The 27662-nt window shown below is 40.9% G+C and overlaps 1 protein-coding gene across 6 annotated transcripts in view; it reads left to right on the top strand.

Annotated features, from left to right (window-relative positions):
- Positions 1-27662, top strand: part of FAM13C (family with sequence similarity 13 member C) — a 122692-nt gene that overhangs the window by 77177 nt on the left and 17853 nt on the right. For 4 of the 6 annotated variants that reach the window (XM_054436361.2, XM_054436360.2, XM_054436359.1 and 1 more), the window contains 4 exons: positions 8174-8258; positions 21544-21754; positions 22958-23096; positions 27507-27588. In XM_054436361.2, coding sequence (XP_054292336.1) covers positions 8174-8258; positions 21544-21754; positions 22958-23096; positions 27507-27588 — 517 coding nt within the window. The remainder of the gene's footprint in view (positions 1-8173; positions 8259-21543; positions 21755-22957; positions 23097-27506; positions 27589-27662) is intronic. The other 2 variants (XM_054436364.2, XM_054436365.2) reach the window with 1 other exon arrangement.

A 27662-nucleotide genomic window follows, 5' to 3' on the forward strand; every position in this document is an offset into this window, starting at 1 on the left:
GAGGGGCGCCCGCCATTGCCCAGGCTCCCTTCGGTAAACAAAGCAGCCAGGAAGCTTGAACTGGGTGGAGCCCACCACAGCTCAAGGAGGCCTGCCTGCCTCTGTAGGCTCCACCTCTGGGGGCAGGGCACAGACAAACAAAAAGACAGCAGTAACCTCTGCAGACTTAAATGTCCCTGTCTGACAGCTTTGAGGAGAGCAGTGGTTCTCCCAGCACGCAGCTGGACATCTGAGAACGGGCAGACTGCCTCCTCAAGTGGGTCCCTGACCCCTGACCCCCGAGCAGCCTAACTGGGAGGCACCCCCCAGCAGGGGCAGACTGACACCTCACACGGCCGGCCGGGTACTCCAACAGACCTGCAGCTGAGGGTCCTTTCTGTTAGAAGGAAAACTAACAGAAAGGACATCCACACCAAAAACCCATCTGTACATCACCATCATCAAAGACCAAAAGTAGATAAAACCACAAAGACGGGGAAAAAACAGAGCAGAAAAACTGGAAACTCTAAAAAGCAGAGTACCTCTCCTCCTCCAAAGGAACGCAGTTCCTCACCAGCAACGGAACAAAGCTGGACGGAGAATGACTTTGACGAGCTGAGAGAAGAAGGCCTCAGACGATCAAATTACTCCGAGCTACGGGAGGATATTCAAACCAAAGGCAAAGAAGTTGAAAACTTTGAAAAAAATTTAGAAGAATGTATAACTAGAATAACCAATACAGAGAAGTGCTTAAAGGAGCTGATGGAGCTGAAAACCAAGGCTCGAGAACTAAGTGAAGAATGCAGAAGCCTCAGGAGCCGATGCGATCAAATGGAAGAAAGGGTATCAGCCCTGGAAGATGAAATGAATGAAATGAAGCGAGAAGGGAAGTTTAGAGAAAAAAGAATAAAAAGAAATGAGCAAAGCCTCCAAGAAATGTGGGACTATGTGAAAAGACCAAATCTACGTCTGATTGGTGTACCTGAAAGTGACGGGGAGAATGGAACCAAGTTGGAAAACACTCTGCAGGATATTATCCAGGAGAACTTCCCCAATCTAGCAAGGCAGGCCAACATTCAGGTTCAGGAAATACAGAGAACGCCACAAAGATACTCCTCAAGAAGAGCAACTCCAAGACACATAATTGTCAGATTCACCAAAGTTGAAATGAAGGAAAAAATGTTAAGGGCAGCCAGAGAGAAAGGTCGGGTTACCATCAAAGAGAAGCCCATCAGACTAACAGCGGATCTCTCGGCAGAAACCCTACAAGCCAGAAGAGAGTGGGGGCCAATATTCAACATTCTTAAAGAAAAGAATTTTCAACCCAGAATTTCATATCCAGCCAAACTAAGCTTCATAAGTGAAGGAGAAATAAAATCCTTTACAGACAAGCAAATGCTGAGAGATTTTGTCACCACCAGGCCTGCCCTAAAAGAGCTCCTGAAGGAAGCACTAAACATGGAAAGGCACAACCGATACCAGCCACTGCAAAATCATGCCAAAATGTAAAGACCATCGAGACTAGGAAGAGACTGCATCAACTAACGAGCAAAATAACCAGCTAACATCATAATGACAGGATCAAATTCACACATAACAATATTAACTTTAAATGTAAATGGACTAAATGCTCCAATTGAAAGACACAGACTGGCAAATTGGATAAAGACTCAAGACCCATCAGTGTGCTGTATTCAGGAAACCCATCTCATGTGCAGAGACACACATAGGCTCAAAATAAAAGGATGGAGGAATATCTACCAAGCAAATGGAAAACAAAAAAAGGCAGGGGTTGCAATCCTAGTCTCTGATAAAACAGACTTTAAACCAACAAAGATCAAAAGAGACAAAGAAGGCCATTACATAATGGTAAAGGGATTAATTCAACAAGAAGAGCTAACTATCCTAAATATATATGCACCCAATACAGGAGCACCCAGATTCATAAAGCAAGTCCTGAGTGACCTACAAAGAGAGTTAGACTCCCACACATTAGTAATGGGAGACTTTAACACCCCACTGTCAACATTAGACAGATCAACGAGACAGAAAGTCAACAAGGATACCCAGGAATTGAACTCAGCTCTGCACCAAGCGGACCTAATAGACATCTACAGAACTCTCCACCCCAAATCAACAGAATATACATTTTTTTCAGCACCACACCACACCTATTCCAAAATTGACCACATACTTGGAAGTAAAGCTCTCCTCAATACATGTAAAAGAACAGAAATTATAACAAACTATCTCTCAGATCACAGTGCAATCAAGCTAGAACTCAGGATTAAGAATCTCACTCAAAACCGCTCAACTACGTGGAAACTGAACAACCTGCTCCTGAGTGACTACTGGGTACATAACGAAATGAAGGCAGAAATAAAGATGTTCTTTGAAACCAACGAGAACCAAGACACAACATACCAGAATCTCTGGGATGCATTCAAAGCAGTGTGTAGAGGGAAATTTATAGCACTAAATGCCCACGAGAGAAAGCAGGAAAGATCCAAAATTGACACCTTAACATCACAATTAAAAGAAATAGAAAAGCAAGAGCAAACACATTCAAAAGCTAGCAGAAGGCAAGAAATAACTAAAATCAGAGCAGAACTGAAGGAAATAGAGACACAAAAAACCCTTCAAAAAATAAATGAATCCAGGAGCTGGTTTTTTGAAAGGATCAACAAAATTGATAGACTGCTAGCAAGATTAATAAAGAAAAAAAGAAAGAAGAATCAAATAGATGCAATAAAAAGTGACAAAGGGGATATCACCACTGATCCCACAGAAATACAAACTACCATCAGAGAATATTACAAACACCTCTACGCAAATGAACTAGAAAATCTAGAAGAAATGGATAAATTCCTGAACACATACACCCTCCCAAGACTAAACCAGGAAGAAGTTTAATGTCTGAATAGACCAATAACAGGAGCTGAAATTGTGGCAATAATCAATAGCTTACCAACCAAAAAAAGTCCAGGACCAGATGGGTTCACAGCCAAATTCTACCAGAGGTACAAGGAGGAGCTAGTACCATTCCTTCTAAAACTATTCCAATCAATAGAAAAAGAGGGAATCCTCCCTAACTCATTTTATGAGGCCAGCATCATCCTGATACCAAAGCCGGGCAGAGACACAACCAAAAAAGAGAATTTTAGACCAATATCCTTGATGAACATTGATGCAAAAATCCTCAATAAAATACTGGCAAACAGAATCCAGCAGCACATCCAAAAGCTTATCCACCATGATCAAGTGGGCTTCATCCCTGGGATGCAAGGCTGGCTCAATATACGCAAATCAATAAATGTAATCCAGCATATAAACAGAACCAAAGACAAAAACCACATGATTATCTCAATAGATGCAGAAAAGGCCTTTGACAAAATTCAACAACCCTTCATGCTAAAAACTCTCAATAAATTAGGAATTGATGGGACGTATCTCAAAATAATAAGAGCTATCTATGACAGACCCACAGCCAATATCATACTGAATGGGCAAAAACTGGAAGCATTCCCTTTGAAAACTGGCACAAGACAGGGATGCCCTCTCTCACCACTTCTATTCAACATAGTGTTGGAAGTTCTGGCCAGGGCAATTAGGCAGGAGAAGGAAATCAAGGGTATTCAATTAGGAAAAGAGGAAGTCAAATTGTCCCTGTTTGCAGATGACATGATTGTATATCTAGAAAACCCCCATTGTCTCATCCCAAAATCTCCTTAAGCTGATAAGCAACTTCAGCAAAGTCTCAGGATACAAAATCAATGTACAAAAATCACAAGCATTCTTATACATCAATAACAGACAAACAGAGAGCCAAATCATGAGTGAACTCCCATTCACAATTGCTTCAAAGAAAATAAAATACCTAGGAATCCAACTTACAAGGGATGTGAAGGACCTCCTCAAGGAGAACTACAAACCACTGCTCAAGGAAATAAAAGAGGATACAAACAAATGGAAGAACATTCCATGCTAATGGGTAGGCAGAATCAATATCGTGAAAATGGCCATACTTCCCAAGGTAATTTACAGATTCAATGCCATCCCCATCAAGCTACCAATGACTTTCTTCACAGAATTGGAAAAAACTACTTTAAAGTTCATATGGAACCAAAAAAGAGCCCACATCGCCAAGTCAATCCTAAGCCAAAAGAACAAAGCTGGAGGCATCACACTACCTGACTTCAAACTATACTACAAGGCTACAGTAACCAAAACAGCATGGTACTGGTACCAAAACAGAGATATAGATCAATGGAACAGAACAGAGCCGTCAGAAATAATGCCACATATCTACAACTATCTGATCTTTGACAAACCTGAGAAAAACAAGAAATGGGGAAAGGATTCCCTATTTAATAAATGGTGCTGGGAAAACTGGCTAGCCATATGTAGAAAGCTGAAACTGGATCCCTTCCTTACACCTTATACAAAAATCAATTCAAGATGGATTAAAGACTTAAATGTTAGACCTAAAACCATAAAAACCCTAGAAGAAAACGTAGGCATTACCATTCAGGACATAGGCATGGGCAAGGACTTCATGTCTAAAACACCAAAAGCAATGGCAACAAAAGCCAAAATTGACAAATGGGATCTAATTAAACTAAAGAGCTTCTGCACAGCAAAGGAAACTACCATCAGAGTGAACAGGCAACCTACAAAATGGGAGAAAATTTTCGCAACCTACTCATCTGACAAAGGGCTAATATCCAGAATCTACAATGAACTCAAACAAATTTACAAGAAAAAAACAAACAACCCCATCAAAAAGTGGGTGAAGGACATGAACAGACACTTCTCAAAAGAAGACATTTATGCAGCCAAAAAACACATGAAAAAATGCTCACCATCACTGGCCATCAGAGAAATGCACATCAAAACCACAATGAGATACCATCTCACACCAGGAGAATGGCAATCATTAAAAAGTCAGGAAACAACAGGTGCTGGAGAGGATGTGGAGAAATAGGAACACTTTTACACTGTTGGTGGGACTGTAAACTAGTTCAACCCTTGTGGAAGTCAGTGTGGCGATTCCTCAGGGATCTAGAACTAGAAATTCCATTTGACCCAGCCATCCCATTACTGGGTATATACCCAAAGGACTATAAATCATGCTGCTATAAAGACACATGCACACGTATGTTTATTGCAGCACTATTCACAATAGCAAAGACTTGGAACCAACCCAAATGTCCAACAATGATAGACTGGATTAAGAAAATGTGGCACATATACACCATGGAATACTATGCAGCCATAAAAAATGATGAGTTCATGTCCTTTGTAGGGACATGGATGAAATTGGAAATCATCATTCTCAGTAAACTATCGCAAGAACAAAAAACCAAACACCGCATATTCTCACTCATAGGTGGGAATTGAACAATGAGAACACATGGACACAGGAAGGGGAACATCACACTTTGGGGACTGTTGTGGGGTGGAGGGAGGGGCGAGGGATAGCATTGGGAGATATACCTAATGCTAGATGACGAGTTAGTGGGTGCAGCGCACCAGCATGACACATGTATACATATGTAACTTACCTGCACATTGCGCACATGTACCATAAAACCTAAAGTATAATAATAATAATAATAAAAAAATAAAAATAATAATAAAATTAAAAAAAAGAAAAAAAAATACCACAGACTTGGACGCTTAAACAACAGAAATGTACTTTTTCACAGTCCTGGAGACTGGAAGTCTCAGATCAAGGTGCCAGCAGGGTCGATTTCTCCTGAGCCTCTCTCCTTGTCTTGCAGACAGCTGCCTTCTCACATGGCCTTCTATCTGTCTGTCTCCCTGCTATTGCTTCCTCATCTAACCCTAATTGTATCTTTAAAGGAGCTGTCTCCAAATACAGTATCATTGGGGGTTAGGGCTTCAATGTATAAATTTTGTAGAGACACTATTTTATCCAAAACATACCTCTTGGTTATTGTGAGTAATGCAGCCATGAGTATGAGTGTATGAATATCTGTTCAAGTCCCCGCTTCCAATTGTTTTGGCTAGATATGCAGCAATGAAATTGCTGGATTATATGGTAATTCTATTTTTAATATTTTGGGAGCCCATCATTCTGTTTTGCATAGTGGCAGCACCATTTTGCATTCTCATGGCATTATTTGTTAACCTTCAGGGTAGTTTTGCTCTTTTTGAGAGGTCACTGATTTCCAACGTCCTTCAGTAGGAAACTTGCTTGGAATCTTTCTGTTTGCCTCCCAGCTGCTTGTTTACTAAATACTAAATCCTCCCAGAAACTTGGTGTCCCTGCTCCTTCTGCAGCTCCTGTCAACAACCTCAGTTCTTGCTTCCACACTCAGCTGCTGCGAAAACATCCCAGAATGGAGGAGGAAGCCAAAAAAATGGCCCAGTCCCACACAGGTGCTTCACGTGAGCTATGGGCTCCCAGACAGCAGCCCCTGAGCTCTTAGGAGGTTTGCGCCAGGTCCCACCCCATCTCCGGGCATGGCAGAGGTGTGATCCTGAGCCTGCCTAGGCACCTGCTGCTTTCAGAATGGTGAAGAGACAACAGATTTTAGACATCCCTTGGTGGGCAGCTTGTAAAACACTACTGTAGGTTCATACTCACATCAACAGAATGGATCGAGGGGTGTGTGGGACTCGGTCTTGCATGGAAGGGAGGAGCTGGGGTGTGAGAGATGTTGGATAGATGTTTATGTGAGGAAAGTTGTGAAGGTGTGTATGGAGCAGGGGTGTGTGTGTGGAACAGTATGGGAAGGCATGGGAGTTGGCTGTGGGTGTGTGTGGGGTGGGTGTGCATGGGTATGTATGGAGTAGGCTGGGAGGTTTCAGGGGCTGGATGTGAGGGTATGAGGTATGTGTGGGGTAAGGGTGTGTGTTTGTGGAAGCTGGGGTGTTTGTAGGTGTGGGGAGTAGGGATGAGAGTATGGGGGTTTGGTGTGAGTGGCTGTGTGGAGTAGGAGGTGAGGAGTAGGTATGAGAGTGCGTGTAGGATGAAGGTGAGCACTAGGGGCTGAGGGTGTACATATGTGTGTGTGGGGGGTAAGGGGTGAGGGTATGTATGTGGCAGGGGTGGGGCTGTGGAGTGGGAGTGACACTGTGTGGGGGGAAGGATATGCAGAGGGTAGGGTGTGAGCAGGTGTGTGTGTGCCTGTGTGTGTTGGAGGGTCCTAGCAGGGAAAGGACCAGTGGCTTTGCTCCCGGTGCCCACCCCTGCTGGAGTTGGGAGGGCAGAAGAACAGCTGAGACCTGCAGAACCTTCTTGTGGAGAGGGAGAGAGCCTGGCCAGGGACTCAGGCTGACTCACTTTCACCTGGTCGGGGGAATTAATTTGCTGGCATCTGCATTATGGCAGGATGCATGCGTCAATCTGTATGACTTTGTTCTTGTTAAGAATCATGGGAGAAATTTTAAATGAGAAATGAAGAGAGTGGGTGGGTGGTTATGCTGAGGGCTATGAAAGATAAATTGCTTCTTCCTCAGTGGCTGCGTTATGCTAAATGACCAAGGTCATCTCCCTCCACCCTTTTCTTTCACCCTGTTCTCATGTAAGAGAAGTAACTTTAGAAGACACACACACGCACACACACACACACACACACACACACACCAGCATACAGATGTGGACTAGGGAGCCTCAAAGCCCCTCCCAGATGCCAGGCAGCCTCTGCAGCAGTAACTCTTTGTGCACTGCAGTTTGCTGCAGTCTTTGCTTTGGAGGGACGATGGCCTTTATGAATGGTAGCCAGGGAGGGACCTAATGTCTTCTGCTTCCTGATGTCAGCACAATGAATGAAACACTCAAAGCGTAAAGCCTCAAGCGCCCGGGAAGCAGATATCTTCTCAGATTGGTTCTCCAGATGCAGCGTCTCTTGCTGACGAAATCACCAGTCCCATGTGTCACAGATAATCCATATACGTTAGGATTTAAATGAGGCAGAAACTGAGCCTGCATGTGGAATGATGCGTATATGATTCTGGCACAACCAGTTCTTTCCCTGAAGCAGCTGTTGCCACCACCCTCTTCCTGCCAGGCAGTGGAGGAAGGTGCTTGCGGGAGCTGCGGACACACTGTTGTGTGTTAGGCATCTACTTAGCTGGCCTCATGTTCTGCTTTTGCTGGCAGAATTCCTTGCTGAAGCTGCAAGCCCTCGAATCTGATCTGTGCTCTGCATTTTTAACAAACCAGGAAGAAGCTGCTCAGGTGCATGGAGTCAAGGACCTAGCGCCAGCATCGACCCAGAATGTGCTTGCCGATGGGACAGATTCTGCAGGTAAGGTACAGGGCTGGGGGTTGTCCCAAATTGTACTGTCAAGGTAGTTCAGTCTCTTGCTGGTTCACACTCGGCCTGAGCCCTTGAGGGAAAACAGTGCCTGGGGCAACATGAAAGCCCAAGAGGTGCTTCTGAGTTGCCCAGGAGTTGCTGAGGGGGAGGAGGAAGGATTGGGATTTGCTATAACATAGACCTGTCTAGATGGAGCCAAGAGTCACACTTACACAAATGGGTGTCATTTGTGTAAGGTGAAAGTACCCATCACAACTTCTAGTCTTCATTTGCCCATTTGGTCTCCTGGGACAAATGAGTGCTATGCTTATTTTATATTACTGGACCTAGCTAACCTGTGCTGTCTTGAAATTCTTCTTTTTGATGTGTTGAGGATGGGGAAGTTTCCATACTGCTACTTCCTTTCCTGTTAACTGCTTGTAAGATGATCCATGCATGCAGGGAAAGTGGGGGTGAGTGGTCCACTGACAGCTCATTCTGATCCTGTATTGTCTTGTTTGGTTTCCATTTTTTTTTCATTAATTTCCTTGTCAAAAAGTCCCAAATTGAGTCTCAATTTTCTGTTAGTCTCTGGCTTTAATTCCAGGGATGGTAGATTGGCTAGCCAACAACGGGCAAATTAATGTTCCCAGGAATATTTGGAGAGGAAAGAAACACTGATTTATATAAGTGAGAGCACAGCTTATGTTTTCTAACATAACGAAGAGGTCACAAGTTTGCAGACTGGTTTCCAGATAAATGGCAGAAATAGGCTTAGGGAGTGTTCTTCATGAGAGGCCCTTAATCTCTAGGAGTTGAAGGCAAAGATTTACAAAGGTAATCTGTTTCAGTACCATTAGCAATTGTACATTTTAGATACTCCTGTTGAAAGCAGACCCCATGAATATATACACCTACTATATGCCCAAATTAAAAGTAAAAACAAATAAACAATTTAAAACATTTTTAAAGAAAAAAAAACAAGAAAGAAAACAGACCCACATAGTCTAAGCAGGTAAATCAGTACTCTCCAGTGTTGGAATGTGTACTAATAATGGTGGCATATAATAGCTACTAGTAGTAGCTACTATCATTATTTAAAACATTCTATGATCCTGGTACTGTTCTAAGCACTTTTTGTGTATTATATTAAATCCTTAAACTGACCTGCGAAGTACTACTATTCTTCGTAAGACACTGAAGCCTAGCATAGCATTGCTGGTGAGTGGTACATTGTTTCCCTATGGATGCAGGTGGCCAGTTGGCTGTCTTTGTTGTCCAGTGAGTTCTCCTGCTCTGTTGGCCATTATGTTTGAATGAGTGGCAAATAAAATTGAACAGGAGCCAACATCAAGCCAATTAGCAATTTAAGTCAGATTATTTAGACAATATTCCTTTTCTTCCCTCAACACCATATTCTACTCCCTGCAAACAAGTAACATATTTAATACAAAACACACAAAGAAGTCTCAAGCCAAGTACAAGTTAACTGTTGAGCTATTTGGTGATTTGGATTAACTATACAAGTTTCTGACAAAGTGTTCAGTAAAATATTTGTTGCATGTTGGATGTGGATATATTTTTTCTTCTTTTCATCATGACTTTTATGTGTCTTCCCAACAATTAAGAATAGTTTTGGATTTTCTCATTCGGCATGGGCAAGATTTTGTACAAGCTTATTATTACTTGTTATAAAATGAAAATAAATACAGGGTTTATGTAGGGATTGCTCACATAGAGGAACTAGCAATACATTCCATGTTAAATATCAAATGGCAGAGATGTGCAGAAGTCTCTTTAGAGAGGAGGCTTGTGGGTTGCATGCTGGATTTTCCAAAATGTAGATGAATCTGAAATGTCTCAGAGACCTCCCAAGAGAGTCTAGAAAACTAGATTGTAGAGACATCTAGAAAACTGATGTTTCCGGGGACCAAAGGAGTCTCTTCATTTGGAAGGGATATTGCCAAAGTGACAGGCATTTGTAAGATGCCTTTGTGACTTAAATTATGGGATGATTTGGTCTCATTGGGTTCTTAGATGCACTCTTACAGGAAGACCATGCATTTTTCTAATCAATGAGTCACTCAGGGAAGAAATTTATGCTCAGATCCATGGTTCTTAACTCAGGGATGGATTTCTAGAACGATCTTTGGACACCTTAAAACTTTAAGTTTTTTCATGTTAGTCCTGGTGAGAGGATGGTTGTGTAAGATGGACACAGATGGCCATACTCCATAAAATATTATAGTAACTTATAAACAGTTTTTTCTTTCTTAACATCTAGCATTATCTCTGAGCCTTACATGTATATAAATATTCAAATCATAATTGTTATAAAAATTCAATTAGTAATTTTTGATGTCAATAACATGGACAAAATCCATGATTTTGAACACGGATTTGAACATGTGATATGAACAAGTGATTTTCATAAGAATACCTGGATATAATATGCTGTCACTTAACCATAAATAGCAAACATTCATAAGTATAAATTCATGTGACCTAGTAGGTTTCAAATTCACTATAGACTTGATTGGCTTTAACTTGGGTTTATGGGTTGCCAAGATCAGTTCCACCTAGTAAGAGACTTGATGTGCTCCCCTTTCCTAGACATCCAGTTGTAAACTGCATATGCAGCAAGAACACATTTCATGGTACCCCTGGGGACACTGTATTCTAGATACTGTTCCAGAACCTTCTTACAGATCATAATTACAAGGAAGCTTTTCCAACGTGGAGATTCTCTGGCATCCTCTCTAGACAGTCTAGGATGAAAGCCCTGGAATCTGTGTGTTTCATAAACCCTCCTGAATAATAGAACCACACTATTCAAGTGGATAGTGTCTTGAATTGGAAGATAATGTCAAGTTCTGTCTGACTCTGCTCTACCTCAATTTTGGCAACGAGAAGAGGCTCACAGATCACATGGGACTTATAACTCAGGGTCTGTGGCCAGTTGGCTCCATCTGCTTACTTATTTCAGGAGGAGAAAGTCCACAGGTTGGGAGTGAGTGGGATGGGGATATAGACAGATTTGAGGAATAGAGGGCCCTTAGGGAAAAATGATGGAGAGGAAATTGGCTGCAAGGCAGCTTGGGGCCATACAAAGGGTAACCAACTGGATTGGTTTGCACAGGATTGTCCTATTTTTAGCACTAAATATCCCATATGCTAGGAAATCTTCACTCCCAGATATTCCAGGACTGTTGGTCACCCTACTTGTAGGTTGCAAACCACGACCTGTGAGACAGAAGCTGTTATAGACTGAATCTTCGTGTTTCCCCAACAACTTATTAAAATATATGTTGAAGTTTGGAGGTGGGACCTTGGGAAGGTGATTAGGCAATGGGATTTAGTGCCCTTATAAGAGTCCAGAAAGCTAGCTTGCCCTCTTCCCTCCATGTGAGGCTGTAAGAAGTCAGCCTTCTGCAAGCTAGAAGACAGCCCTTATGAGAAGTTGACCCGGCTGGCACCTGATCTTGAATTTCTAGCCTCCAGAACTGTGAGAGATAAATTTCTGTTGTTAATAAGCCACTCAGTCTATGGTAATTTGTTATAGCATCCAGAACTGACTAAGGCAGAAACCCACATAATAGGCTCAAAATACCTCTAACTCTATCAATATCTTCTTACAGCTGAAGCAAATATTTCCAGCATGGAATTAGTAAGCACCTATTCTGATGTGATTGAATGGAAAATGGAATGAGGATTGTCTTTTCCACTGCTTATGATTTTAGAGTGTGGAGAAGGACTGTTCATGTTCCACATGAGTCAGCATAGTAGCCTTTGTTCTGTCTGACCAAGGATGATTGATGGTTTGGAGTTTTAGCAAAAACTGTCACCAGAATAACTGCACACCTATTACTAAAAATAATAATTCCATAGCAGTACTTTATTACATTTTTCTAAAATCTTGATCTTCAAATTGAACTTTCAGTTTGGGTAAGACACTAATGTAGTATGTCTATTTAGAGTCTACAATTATTCTTATGCAGAATTCTGCATAATCTATAGGTCTCTTCCAAAGTTGAAGTTGACGTAGGTCAGAGTCAACCAGAACCTGACCTTTTCACTCATATTTCCAGACACTGTCCACTTGACCAGAAGTTTTCAATTAATTGAAAATGATTATTAAATTTACAGCTGTCTGAGATCCCTACCTTAAAATTAAAAATTAAAATATAAAGATGAGGCCTAAGAATCCCCACATTTGAAAAACTCCCTTGATGATTCTGAAGTGCAAGGAGGTTCAGTAATACTTTATAGAACACGGTGCCACTCCAGGGGTGACATGAAATATGTTCCTGCTGCAGGTGCAATTTAGAAATAGATTTCTAGAATAGGAAAGCATTTCAGGTATCCTACTAGGAGCATCTGGTTATCCATAAAACTTGATATTTCAGCCTATGTGGGGGCAACCCCAGATAGTCTTTGAAAGTCAGTAAGAAGAGATCTTCATTTAACCTCAGAAGTGCACAGAATTTCCAAATATCTTTTAGAAACTTAATTCATTATGGTGTGTGTGTGTGTGTGTGTGTGTGTGTGTGTATGTGTATGAGACACACTGAGACTTCTAAAGCCTTCTGGAGCCTTTATATATATTCAAGATGTACCATCTAATGTTTTAACTGAAAAAATGGCTACCATTATAGAAAGTAGTACTTCATTTATTTGTCCTAAGTTGGTTCCTTTAAAATAGAGGTTTTCAATTGGGGTCTATTTTTTGCTGCCCTCGAGGACATTTGGCAGCATCTAGAGACACAACTGGTTACAATGAGGCAGTGGACATTCCTGGCATCTGGTGAGTAGAAGCCAGGAATTCTGTTAAACATCCTGAAATGCACAGGACCACCCCCCTCCCTCATCAAAGAATTACCTGGTTCAATAGTGCTGAATGGTCAATAGTGCTGAGTTTCAGAAACCTTTGATGTAAAAGCTCTTAAGTGAATAACATTAACATTAGCTAACAATGACCTCTTTACTTGCATCAGGCATTAGTGAATGGATTGGGCATTAGTGGATGGATTTTCTTATTCTGCACAGGAACTCTATGATATAGTTTTCATTATCACCCCCAGATTAAAGATGAGGAAATAAACTTGGAGATGTAACTGGTGATATGGTTTGGCTGTGTCCCCACCCAGATCTCATCTTGAATTCCCACATGTTGTGGGAGGGACCCACATGTTGTGGGAGGTAATTGAATCATGGGGGCAGGTCTTTCCCATGCTGCTCTCGTGATAGTGAATAAGTCGCATGAGGTCTGATGGTTTTCAAAAGGGGAGTTTCCCTGCACAAGCTCTCTTCTCTTGTCTGCCACTATGTGAGACAAGCCTTTCCCTTCTGCCATGAATGTTAGGCTTCCACAGCCACGTGGAGCTGTGAATCCAATAAACCTCTTCCTTTTACAGATTGCCCAGTCTTGGGTATGTCTTTATCAGCAGCATGAAAACGAACTAATACACTGGCCTGAAGGGCCCAAAGCTGCTGAGTAGAGGGTGGCTGGGTGGAAAGTGGGGAAGTGTTAGTGGGGCTTTCCCCACTCTGACTCCATAGCCTAAACTCTTCATCAGGATGCTATTTACCATCCAGCTTAAATGGTAAGTCCCCAAAGTTCTAATATTCTAGAATTTGGAATGAAATATATAGCTGGTCTATATACTCTCTATATAATTAATGTATTTTGAAAGTCATTTTAAAAATCCATCCCTGACTTTGTCTTGTCAGACTGAAGAGATCTAGATTTGTGGTTGATTTATTTGCTACAGCCCCTCTGTTTCTGTAATTTTGCCTCCTCTGATCGAATCCATCTCTAGGTCCCTGTGTCTCTTTTGATGTATATTTACCTGAACTGCATAGCATATTTCACATGGAGTCAGATACTACAATTTTATTTGTAAATATCAGCAGAGGTACTATAGTTTTACAGAATGTCACCACTGGAAGAAACTGGGCAAAGTATACAAGGGATCTCTATTATTTCTTACAGCAGCATGTGAATCTACAATGATCTCAATTTAAAATATGAATTAATATGTGAAAATGGGAACAGGGGCATTTTATAAAATAAATATGAAATAATTACGCCTGTGGGATTGTTTTCCAAACCCTTCCTAGAGATGCATATTATTTTCTTGGCTTTTTTGTCATATCAGTATATTCTATCAGAGCTCCCCAAATCCCATACCTGATTAAACTAATAGTTTAGTGCTTGTTATTTGTTAGGAGTAGCTGGCTTTGTTTTCTTTAATGGCATCACTTACTGGCCTGCAGTGCAAGTCATCTGCCACTATTGAACCTCTGCTTCATGGTTTATGAGCTTGTTCTGTGGTTGCTTAGCATTTCACTCTGAAAAATGTTAACATCATCTGCAAATTCAGATTTATCATTCTGCACTTCCTTTTCCATGCCATTTCTGAAATGTAAAATAAGATTAATTCAGGATCCATTTGCAAGTATTGGTACTGACATGTCCATCATAAAGACAGAAATTAATCTCTTCCCTTAGCTGCATATTGTTAAGTGAACTTTGCATCCATTGCAAAACATGGCCCAATCATCATTCAGTTTTGTTTTAAAACAATATTTGGCATGAAAATCTTGCATAGACTTCTTGAAAACCCAGATATATTTTCATATCAATGGTTGTTTAAAAATTTCTTCTTCTATGTCATTTCCGAAATGTAAAACAAGATTAATCCAGGATGCACTTGCAAGATTAGAACTGAATTAATTTCTTAAAATATTAATTCAACTCTGCCCTTTGCAAAAGGTTCTGCCTAGCTCAGAAAGATAGTTCCTTGCAGAACTTTATATGCTACTTGGGTGATTTGGGACAGGTTATTTACTCTCTCATCCTCCTCAGTTTCCTTTTGTTTAAAATGGGAAAAAGCATACTATCTAATTCCTAGGATTGTTGTGAGAATGGCATGCTATAATATATACATGAAGGTCTTAGCTCATCTCCAGCGGTAAATGCTCCATAAATGTCAGCTGTCATTATGTTAAAAGCTGGGCATCCTTTCTGTACTCAGAACTCATGTCTCCTTTCCTCCAGTTGATAATGCTTGCATTTGTCTTTGAATATGTATTCTATCATAATTTCTAACTACTTCCAGGGATTGGAAATGACATTTCATATTGTTCATTCCCTAGGTCCCCTCTAGAATCTTGCATATGATTGACATTACACTTATTCTCCTAAGCAAAAGGTATTTATAACAGCAATAATCTATAGAGCTGATGGCTGAATAAATACTACCTATTAAATTTGGAATTACATTTGTAACAATAAAATCTGTCCTGTGCTAAACCTATGACATAACTTGGCCAGAAAAGTTATCTACTATTAATAATTTTTCTGTGATTTTACAACCATCTTCATAATCTATGAAGAAAGGAGCTTTGCATTAATCCCTTGTTTTCTAAGGAAAGATTTCAAAATGTATAGATGACTGTAATCCTCTGAGGCCACTTCTCCAACTGCTTTATAGGAAGGAAATATCAGTTCTACAGCCCAAACTGCCAGGTAGTTATTTAATTTTTTTAATTCACTTTTTACATTAGACCAAGTACTGTGTTATTATACCTGATTGTATTTGTCTTCAACTGATTACAAATGAGAATTCTGAATTTGAAGAGACTTGCCTGGCCAAGGGTATAACAACTGCCAACAAGTGGTATCACAGACAAAGCCCAAGCCTCTGACTCTAGAGCCCGGGCTTTTAACCAGTAGCCTATAGTCATTACAAAAAATATTAATAGACTTTATTTTTCAGAATAGTTTTAGGTTTACAAAAAAACTGAACATACAGAGAGTTGTCAATTACCACTTTTCCCTTGCACACAGGTTTCCTATATATTTTAGTCACTTTAAAAATACCTTTCTTCAGGTTCTTTTAGTATCAGCTTTTCATGCATAGAAAGACTGCCTGGAAGTGACCAGATGGCATGCCCAGAAGCTTGGTGTCTGACACTGCTCTTGATGTCTCCCAGGCCCAGGGCTAGGTAGACAACCTGTCCTGTCTCTTCGAGTTCCTTGAGAATCATACGTTCCTGTGGCTGTATCTGGAGCTGCTGGTCCAACTTCCCTGAGTGAATTGGCTAATTCAGCCTAACTCATGACGCTTGAGATGAATCATTCTTGACTATACTTTCTAATTGACTTGGGATGAGACTAGTAAAGGTACCGCCCACATCGAAGGTTGGAATTTCCTTCAGTGGTCTTTCTGTTTGCTTTGTATATTCAATGTTCCCCAAATATTCTCCCCATAGTGCTTCTGCTCATAAATGAAAACTCCCATTTGAAAATAGCTTTTGTCATCTTAATAGCAGATTTTTATCAGCTGTACCACTACGGTGATCAACTATTCAAGAATCGACTAGAAGACCTGGAGAGTCAAGTAGGCTGAAAAATGATAAGCATCCAGCGCCCAGCTTTCTCTGTATCCCTAGAGGGCACTTCTGAATCTTCCACACTATGATGCATAATTTCTCTTTCCCTAGCTCCACAGCTCAGGGAGAACCCTGGACCTGGGCAGGACATTGTTCAGCCTCGTTGTTATCTGAGCAGTTGGCTCCATTTTGGTGACATAGGGAGAGTAAAAGATGTTCTCAGAGATCAGAAGCTGTCCATTGGACATTTCCCTTGGTTATTGCTCAAATTCAATGAGATTGAGAGAGATTAAATAATGCATCCCAGGTCACACCAGTGACAAAACTGGGATGAGAATCTTGGTCTTCCTGAGCCTGTGGCTCGTGTTTTTATCCATTATGGCAAACTGCCTCTTGGGTTTGCAGGGTGACTGTCATGAAGCCCAGCCCTGTTTTCAGGGTGACAAATTTCCCACCCCTCCAGCTCCCTAACACGTCTAGTGGCCATCTATAGAAAGTGGCACATAGGACTGCTTGGAGTGCTGACCTCCTCACTGCTCAGTCAGTCTCCCCAACCCAGAGTCCCTTTTCATCTGCCCTCATTCCCACCTGACATGACGATACTGCTTCTCCTCTCTCAGTGCTCTCTACCCAAGGAAGCTCATCTGTTTTCTCACCTTGGTTATTGGGATGACTTCAGGTTTACCCATGTCCTCTCCCTGCTAACCATATAGCGAACCCTTTAGTGCCTCAGGAACTCAAATGCGACATACCTAAAAATGAACCCATCATGTATCTATCAGATGTTTTCTTGGTTGTTTTTCATCTGTGTTTTTGTGGCCCTCTGTGTGTGGGTGATGTTATTATCCTCCCTGCTGTCTGTCCTGAGAGAGGCTGATTGAGAATGCTAAGGCCTGAACCTCATTAGAATCACGGACATGCTTTTGGCTTATTTATCGTTTGAAACCAACAAAGGCGGAAGTTTGGCATTTTGGAATGTCCCTGAATGCTATTTAGGAGCCCACCATGATGGGCAATCCCAAGAGTGCAATTTTACGAATCTACACATCTCAGCACCCCATCTCAAGTTTTTGCAGATAGAGATTTACTTAGGTTTGGAATAGCTTTAAACTCACATTAGAAAGATAGATTTTTAAATCTGACTACCTCATTTAACCACTATAATGTAGCATTTGCTTCTGCTTGGGGTTGCAGCCTGAGCAGAAGTGGTCTCTTGGCCTTCACACACTGATGGTAACTACTTTTCTTCTCTATGTTCCCTTCTGCTCAGTGACTGGGCTGCCAGAAACACTGTGGCTTCCAGTGTCAGAGATGTGGCATCTTCTATGTCAAGCACCGGTCAAACTCTCCCTGAATGGAGATAGCCTAGTTATGCAACCTTTCCTAGTGAATTTAAAATGAAGAGCATATTACTACCAGCCTCATGTAGTTGTTACAAAGATTAAATACATGCAAAAAATCTCAGAATAAGATTGAGGACACAGTGAGTCACTTCATAAATATTAGATATGATGATTATTATGTTTTTATAAATAGGGACTTAGAGTAGTGACAACATGTTGTGGGGTATATTGGTTCTTATTTTCCACATTAACCCTGTAGGGTTTCCAAATGAGGTTGGTGTTCAGTAAGAGAAGACAATATTCAATTTTCTTATTTTAATAATATTTGTTAAAAATAATGGGTCTCATAGATGCTGTGTTCAGTAGTTTCTATGCTTTATCTTAAGATTTCACCAAATACCCTATACAAAGGATGCATGGGTGAATATTGTTACTTTTAAGAGGAATTTGTTTTAATGTGTATTAGTTTTAAAAAATGTAACTAGTACATCAAATTCATGAATTCTTGGCCATTGCTTAGGATGAAGCGTAAGCATAAGTAACAGCATTGTTACTACAGTAGTCTCCCCATATCCTGGGCTTCCCTTTCTGCAGTTTCAGGTGCCCACAGTACAGTACAATAAGTATTTTCAGAGAGATCACATTTACACAACTTTTATTACAGTATCTTGTTATAATTGTCCTATTTTATTGTTAGTTGTTGTTAATCTCTTACTGTGCCTAATTTATGAATTAAACTTTATCAAAGCTCTCTCTCTATATAGGAAAAAACGTAGTATATATAGGGTTTGATGCGCTCTGTGGTTTCAGGTGTCCACTGGGAGTCTTGGAACTTATCCCCTGCCGATAAGTGGTGACTACTGTATTGGCACAATGTTGTGGAGAGTGTCTCCTTTTATGTTTCTTATCACAGTCCTGTGAGGAAGACAGGCCAAACAATGAAACTGAGAGAGGTGGGGAAACTGGCTGGAGCCCCACAGAAAGTATAGGCGCACCAAACTCCTGGCTCCCAGACCCTTTCCTCTAAAACATACTGCATCGCAGGATGAGCCCTGCCAAGCTGCCCCTTCCTTGGGGATAGAAAGTAATGTGCCCCTAGGGAACAAAAGTTCCACCTTAGTTTAATATTGCCATCAGCTTCTCCCTACTGGGAAGTAGGGTCTGGAAGCAGTGGCCTGGACTCTTCCCAGGACAGCAGCAGCATTGGCTCTGAATCTACACTAGCCTCTTCTGAGCAAAGAGCTCAATAATTCTGTCTACACAAATACACACACATATGCATGCGTCAGCTGATTTAATTAAGCCCCTTCTCAACTCAAATGGAGAGTTTGGACAAAGAACTGAGGGGTTACAAAATTACCAGTTTTTGACTGTGTTGTTTTTCAATTGGTTGCTTTGGGATCTTTCTGGCTCACAGCTTCCTTCAATAGTGAATTGGAGGCAAGGAGGTTAGGATGTTAATTGGGCCACATGGTAAATTATGCAAATGCCCAAAGGAAAACAGATGCCATATAAATGGAGGTTTACAATTACTGTTGCAATGCAGTTTTTTAAAAAGCCATTTGTAGTGATGTGTGATTCTACAAAGTTATATTTTAGGACTCTATGGGTTCCAGAAACCGAGATCTTTCCCTGGCACTGCTTCACAGTCATGTTACTAGGATCCCAAGTATTTCCATTTTGGCATTATAAAACAGCAACCAAGAAGAGACCTTGTTAGTTTTGACCCTGGGGCCACAAATGAGCTGAAGGGTTGAAGGTCTCAGACCTTTTCCATTTCAGTAAAAATATGGTGGTCCCAGGTGTGTGCTAAAGATTATTTTCTTCTCCATTATTATTTCCAGAAGATATTTCCAAGAAACTGGTAACATGAATAAAACACACTTCTTCTTAGAGCCTAGTGGTTTAAGAAAAGGATTTGATGAGGAACCCATACACCTACTGGTGTATTTTGAAGGTGATATTATATGCTATGAGTTATTGGTTAGTAACTCTTATTCCTGTTACTCCTGAGGGCTCTTTCCAAACTGCAGAGTTTTCTGGGTAAATTATTCATGGCAAGGGTGTTGCCTGTGGTGATGTGTGTCAGTCACACCATTACACCTTGTGTTGGGCTGGAGGCACTGCCATTCGCCTACCTCCAACTCTTTTGTCATCACATCCATTTCTGACTAGCCTCAGCCACTGACAGTGCTGTCAGTGAGCTGCAAAGACAAAATAGGAGGAGTTATCCATTCTCCAGTCTACAATCCACCAGGGGAGAAGCCAACTGAAAACACAGGAGGACCTAATCAGACCTTTGATGTTACGCAAAGCAGATTGCATTTCAAGCTCTAGAAAACAAGGAGCCACTCTAAATCTGATTAAGATTCATCTGGTACCAAATTGTGACAAGTGTTTATTTTGGACAAGCAGATCATCAGTGTTTTCTGATTCTGCTTATTCATCCAGAAAATCTTTTGTTTTCCCCTTTCGTTAGAGAAGAAGTAGTAAGAGAAAGCCTTGGCTGGTCCTGACTTGTCTGTTGAGCAAACTTGAGAAGGAGACTGGGCTGCTTCTTGAATAACTCTGTACGGAGCCCAGGGTGCAGAGCTCCTTCTTCTGGCCCCCTGACTCAGTTTCCTAATGATCTGATCCCCTGCTGCTGTGCCTCAGTCCCCTGCCCTTACTTCCACAGCAGAGGGGTACATACCTTCTGGACGACCGTGAGGTGGGGAACTAACTTAAAAGGGGATTGGTTCTAGTGAGAATTCAGGGACAGAGATGGCTAGCTGGGGAGAGGGTTCGGAGCAGGTTTTGTGTATGTTTTTTGTTTTGCCTGAAATAAAATGGTACATAAAGTTTTGGAGAAAAAAATAGAATAATTCCTGATTCTACCATGCTTTGTAGTTGCTATGTAACCTCTATGATCTTTTAGTGCATCTATTTGTACATATAAATGTGTGTGTTTATATAAAACGGAATGTTTGGTTTTGAAATTTGTGGTTTCCATTTAGCATATTCTGAACATCATTCCTTGTTGATAAGCAGAGTTCTCCATCATTTTTGATGATTGCTGAATAATTTTCTTTCTGGGGACTCCTCTCCCCTCTCTTCCTCTTGTTTTTCTTTTCTCTCTCTTCCTCCTACTCCCTTCTCTCCCTTCCTTCACTGGTTGTTACACCTTTTCTTCCTGATAATCTATAGTCTTTTGCTCCAGCTCCATTTTATTGTTTTCTTTTTATTGCTCTAACATTTTGTAATATACCCTCTGACTTATGCAAATAATGTGAAATAAAAAGAAGATTGTTTTGTAGTTTGGGGTTGTGTTGATTGTATAACTCATACCAAACTTATTTGTTTCCTTTGTTTTGTTAACAGCTTTGTAATATTTTCTGTCCAGGTTCTGTGAGAATAAACATGACAATATTTTGAAAGCTTTTCATATCCCCAGAAGGAAGAAATGACAAAGAGGCAAGCCATTATAATGAATGCTTATGATCTTTATTTAGGAACATGACAGTCTCAAGCCCTCTGTCACTTCTAAGTCTTGATGATTTGTCTCATTTGCCCAGACCCCTCACCAGTCCACAAAGATGGGCAGAATGAGGCCAACAGCGCACCAGAAGACCTCCAGTCTGTGGGGACCAGCAGGCTGCTCTATCACATCACTGACGGTGATAACCCACTGCTGTCGCCACGATGCTCCATCTTCAGCCAAAGCCAGAGATTCAACTTAGACCCTGAGTCAGCCCCATCTCCACCCAGCACTCAGCAGTTTATGATGTGAGAAAACTGTTTTGTTATTGTCTTCATTTCATACAGTTTTTCAAATGCCACATTTATAAACTACAATGAAGTGTGACTGAAATAGCACAAATGTGCCTGCCTAACACAATTGCGAGACTGGAACAATAAATGACAAAAATTAGTGTACTTGCTAGTTGGGGATGCCATTGCAGGCCTTGATACTGCAAGAGGAAATGGTCATGAGAGACAGGATAGCCCAGCGGCTCACATGTTTGAACATTTTTGGTGAAATGACCAGAATCTTAAGTATATGTACATGCACATATCAGACATATCATTGTTGATGAGCTCAATATTCTTTCCATGTCCAGTGGTAGCATCAATGGATGAGTTGTGGGAACACTTGGGAGCTGTCCATCTACATTTCTTGTTAGATTCTAGAAAAGTGGTAGCTTACAGTAGCTACCCTCGTCCAAATAATGTATGTGTGTGTGTGTGTGTGTGTGTGTGTGTGTAATCAGATGCCTGCCCCCTATACATTCCACTTGGAATTTGCATTTGAGATTGAGGAACTATGTGTTGTTTATGTTTAAGTTCCATAAATAATTTTGATGTATAATTAAGATTAAGAATCCCTTGGCTAAAAATATGCCCAGGGAATCCCTGGTTTCTCCGTCAGAACTCATGCCATTTTTTCTTGAATATATCTAACCCCGGGTCCATGAACTATCTATCGATGGACCTGAAAGAGTGAATTATTGCTATTGCATGTAAAGTGTGTGTGTTATGTGAGGGGGTATATGCAATTTCTGGAAAAGAGGCCCATCCTTTCATCATATTAAAAAAAAGTCCTGTTATGTCAAGAAAAGTTAACCACTCATCTAAATCTTCCTTGAAAATGTTGGTAGGTATGGCTTGGGCAACCTACTGAGGACAGAGCCTCAACAGTGCTGTCTCTTTCGAATCTTAAATTGGCTTCCTCTAAGCTTTACAAAACACATTTCCTGGACTAATATTTTGACATTTTACACTAAAGTCCGAGACAACATCCACCCATAACAGAGTTTTGTGATAGGGAGTCTCCATTAATGAGCAGATGCTACCATGGTGGCCTCATCAAATAATGAACTTCCCTCTGGAATTCTCTGACAATCCTGGAATTTTGGTTTGTAGATCAACAGAACTGTTTACTGGAAGCCCACTGTTTTTGATACTCCTTCCTCCCTGTAATCACTGCAGGCCGCGGAGTTCTTCACGCTGCAGCTGTGGAGATGGCAAGGCGCCACAGACCGTCACCCAGCTCACCAAGCACATCCAGAGCCTCAAGCGGAAAATTCGAAAATTTGAAGAAAAATTTGAACAAGAAAAGAAATACCGGGTAAGAACCCTCGGGTTTGACATAGGAGCGGATTGGTCAGAGGTGTGTAGATTCTCCTCAGCTTCTGTTCTTCCTTTCTGGGCACTCTTCTTTGCCAGGGGACAGCTCTGTTCCCATGGGCCAACCTGGACCTATCATAGAGTCTTCATCTTCTATCTATCTTGTTCTCACCTGCTGTCAGTTGATCTCTGCTGGGATATTTTCTAGTAATGGATTACAACTATTATTTCCAAACTTATTTGATTATTGATCTCGCCTTTTTTTTCTGAGGAACAAAATTTGGAAAGCTTTTGAATTATGGTCTTCTTCTTCTTCTTTTTTTTTTTTTTTTTTACTTTTTCTCAATTGCATTTTGATAAGAACTTATTAAAGACCCAAGGGTGGAGTCTCCAACTGTGGAACAGAATGAGGGAGAAATGGTTTCTTTGACATTAAAGTATTTCCTGGTTGGTGAATGAGGACCTCTCAAGTGACATCTGTTCAGGCCACTCATAAGAACTAACCCTAAGCCATGCTTTCCCCATCAGAGAGACACTAGTTTTCATGCTAGTACTGCAGTGCAGCAACCATGAGCCTCCTTTCTTCTTATGTAAGAAACAATAGGGTCATAGGTAAGTGTCTTGATGGTCAGTGTTGCTTTTATTTTCTCCAGTGGTGACCATGGCATACAGAAAAAGCATATCCACAGAGAATTGAACAAAGACATTGGGTGTTCGGCAGAGAGCCCAGAATACCTTGTTATTAGAATAAAAGAGAACAGGGAATAATCTCTCATACATCTTGAAATATTTAAAGGTTCACTAAACACTTCGTACAGAGGCAATTGGAAAGTTCTTGTGAGTATAGAGTAAGTACTGGGGAGGGAGGTGAGAGTGGATAATATTCCACTCTTCCATTCTTCCTGTCCTGCTTCCCACAGTGGCCTCAAATTCACTGAAGGAGGAGTTTTAAGGAGCAGATTTTAGCTTTGCAAAAATGGGGGAAAAATCAGATTGGCTTTCAAGGCAACTTTAGTCAGGATGTTGAAGATTGTCTTCCCCAGAGTCAGGCAGTCACAGCTATTTATTTTCCTTTACAGAGCAGAAGGGAGCTCAACACATTATTAGTCCAGGATTTTATTTTACAGATAATGAAACTGATACCTGATGGAAATGACTTGCCTAAGATAGTTGTGTTCTATCAGGTCGCAACTTGGGTCAGTGGATTACAGATGGGTAGGTTTTGCAATAGGATAGAAGTAAAATTTTTAAGTTTCTGCTTTTTAAAAGATCCAGATATCCTGGGAGAAGTTAATTTCACCTGTTTGCTGCTGGAGTGTTACTGGATCTACGATGTCCTCGTATTGGAAAATACAGAGTAACAACCAGGGGCTCCATTCCCAGCACCTGTTAACACTTCTTATCTGGCAGTTCTTGAGTCAGACTATTTTGGATTTGAATCCAGCACAGCTGCTTAAGAACTCTGTGATTTTGGACTTGTTATCTTTCTGAGTCTCAGTTTGGTCATTTGTAAAATGGAGTATTAGGTAGTGACTTCTTAAGTTTGTAAGTAGTAAATAAGGAAGTACATACATAATGCTTATTACAGTGTTTGGTACAAAGGAAGTAAATGATCCTAGATAACACTAACTTTTTAATCTATGAGTTATATATTTAAATAGGCTACTCCATGGCAGTCTCTGCCTTGTCAGAAAATAAAGGAAAACTGTACATGTTAATTCTCCACTGGAGTTTTCTACCCACAGCCACAGATCTTAGATGCTTATTTTGGAAGAGAATTCCTCCTGGAAACATCTCCTGCCTTTGTCTAGAGTTTTCTGAAGCTAGAGCTCACATGCACATGCACACACATGTACACACACACGCATACACACACAAACATAGACTTAAATACACATATGGAAGGACAGATCAGGGAGCAGTAGGGGAAGGAGGCTCCTTGGTCACCGCTGCTTCAGTGTGTATAAGTCTTTGTTATAATCAGAACCTCACAGGTCTCAGGAAACCCTTGTCCTTCCTGTCAGGGTGCCAGTCTGTGCTTAGAGGTTTGACATGTCAGTGGGCTTTAACTGGTTGCTGTGTGTAAGGCTCCCCTTCCTGGCAGCCTGACTGTGGAATTCATAGCACCCACTGCTAATTTTTGAATCTGGGCTCCTGCTGGGCCTCTGTGCTATTTTGATACCCATGTATCACATATATCTTTCCATCTCTGTTTACTGTAACCATTTTATATACCTACCCCAAATTCTCTACATCTCTACATCTGATTTTGCATTTGATTATTGGACTCTTGGGCTAAGAAAAGCCTGCATCAGCCAGATGTCTACTTTCAGTGGAATCAGGGAATGTTAGAATTGGAATGAATCAGTCAGTCTTTTGTCTTATCTGACAACTGAAGAAACTGAGGCCCAGAAAGGGGAAGTGAGTTCCCCAGAATCACACAGCAAAGAATAGTTCTAGCCAGAACAGCAACTGAGGTCTTTTTATAACCCTCCCAGTAATCTTTCTAATGTGTCTTTTTGAACCATCTTTGGCAGATCACAAATCTCATACAGTGGCACTTAGGAGGTCAATTTTAATTGCATTAAAAAACCCTAAACCTGTGTAATTTCTGTGTGTATGACATTTGGGGTCTTTTGAATCAGAATATTTCACTTAAGAAGTTAAAAGTCTTGAATATCTACAGCTTGTATATGAGAACTTTCCACGTGATTTGAAAGCTGCCATCCATGTGAGTTTGATTCAACCCTTTTAACAGCTTCTTCGAGGGTAGGGAAATAAATTCATTTCAGAAACTGATTTCAGGCTTTAAATTATTTTGTCAGAAATTTAGCCTTAAATTTCTTCTAAGTTCTATGCACCGTAGTAAAAACTTATTTCTTTTGCAGTCACTGGCTTAAGGCCTTAGGATTTGTGTGTGTGTGTGTGTTTGTTTTTTACCATATTTCAAAAGATGGAAATAACTGTGTGGAACAGATCCAGTGAAGCATTGTTCAACAAGATGTGTTCTCAGATCGGAGTGGAGAATTCTCTGAGGATTTTGGGAAACCAAATGTAAGACATTGACTTTCCGTGTAACCAGACTGCTACCCAAACCAAAGTACTAGACTATACAGTGCATCATTCTAGCAAACCATAGATAGGACTAGGCTAAGCTGTTTTAGAGAGCTGGGGATTGATGGCCACTGTCACTGTCCATGGTCCTGAAACCAGGATTTTTTTTTTTTTTTTTTTTCCTCCCACCCCTTCCCCATCCCGCTGCCATCCCTTCCCCATCCCACTGCCATCCCTCAGGGAAACCAGTCTCCTATTCAAGCTCTTCTAGGACAGAAACATTGTCAATCTTCTTTTCTATTTTAATTTTAAAATGTGTGGTTTTTAAATCACTTTAGAACTGACAGAATCATGCCTTGTGTTTTACCATGAGCATACCTAAACTCATGTACACGTGATGATCCTGTCACACAGTAGTTTTTTCCTTTGAGTTTTAAAAATCTGCCATCTTCCTGTGCGTCCCTTTTACCAACAACCTGCCATTGTTACACGGATTTAGTGGATCCTTAAAGAAAAAATGACAGAACCCCTAGATTTGGTCATTAACAATGCACATATTTCAGGCTATTATGTTTATGATCGTGTCATCCTGAGCATATTTTATACTTCCTTGTACATCCTTAACTTAAAGTAACCATTAATTTTCTTCAGCCTGCATGTAAGTTCCTATGGTAGCCTTGACTCGTTTAAGAACAGTTTTTACTGATCTGTGGGGGTAGAGGGACAGTATGTTTGGCTACCACTAGTGAAGGTATTAGAAATCCGCGTATCCCCCTAACAGACTGACTTCTCGGGAATATTGTCAGGTTTTAGAGATTCTGGGGTCTTCTTTCTTTAGCTTAGAGGATATAACTGATAAGAGCTAAATCTTCCAGTTTTTCAGTATTCTCCCACGGGTTATGGTCATAAGCATGTGTGTGAGCCACAAGCAAGGTAGTAAGCACTGGTTTGTATCAGTGCAGTCATCTGCAGTGCTATAGAAAATGGCCTGGCAATGGGGTATATATGGGCTGTCAATCACCTGCAAGGTGATTGACAGTTTGACTGCAGGGACACTGGCATGGCCAGGACTATGTGAAAAATGTTAGGTGACCAGGCACATTTAGAAATAATGCCCATAGCAAGGATTAAAGAGTAGAGGAGGTCAAGAATATTTACTGTTTCCTAGAGGTAACTTCATCAGAAGCAACTGCATCAGAAATTTCACACCCGAATTTCTCTCCCAGCTTTATATATTCCTAAACTATCTTTGTGTAGCTCAGCTGTTTAAAAATTTTGTTTTTCCTTTTCTCTTTTTCTCCCCCACCCTCTCCCTCCTTCCCTCCCTTCCACCCCCATTTTTTCCTTCCTTTGGTAGCCTTCACATGGTGACAAGACTTCTAATCCTGAAGTCCTGAAATGGATGAATGATTTGGCTAAAGGTCGTAAACAGCTCAAAGGTAAATACCAGCCAAAGGTCTTTTTTCCCTCATAAAGGAAGCAGTTAAACTAGTGATAATGTGCTCCAGAGCAT

This window comes from Pongo pygmaeus, chromosome 8 (assembly GCF_028885625.2).
Source record: "Pongo pygmaeus isolate AG05252 chromosome 8, NHGRI_mPonPyg2-v2.0_pri, whole genome shotgun sequence".
NCBI lineage: Eukaryota > Metazoa > Chordata > Mammalia > Primates > Hominidae > Pongo > Pongo pygmaeus.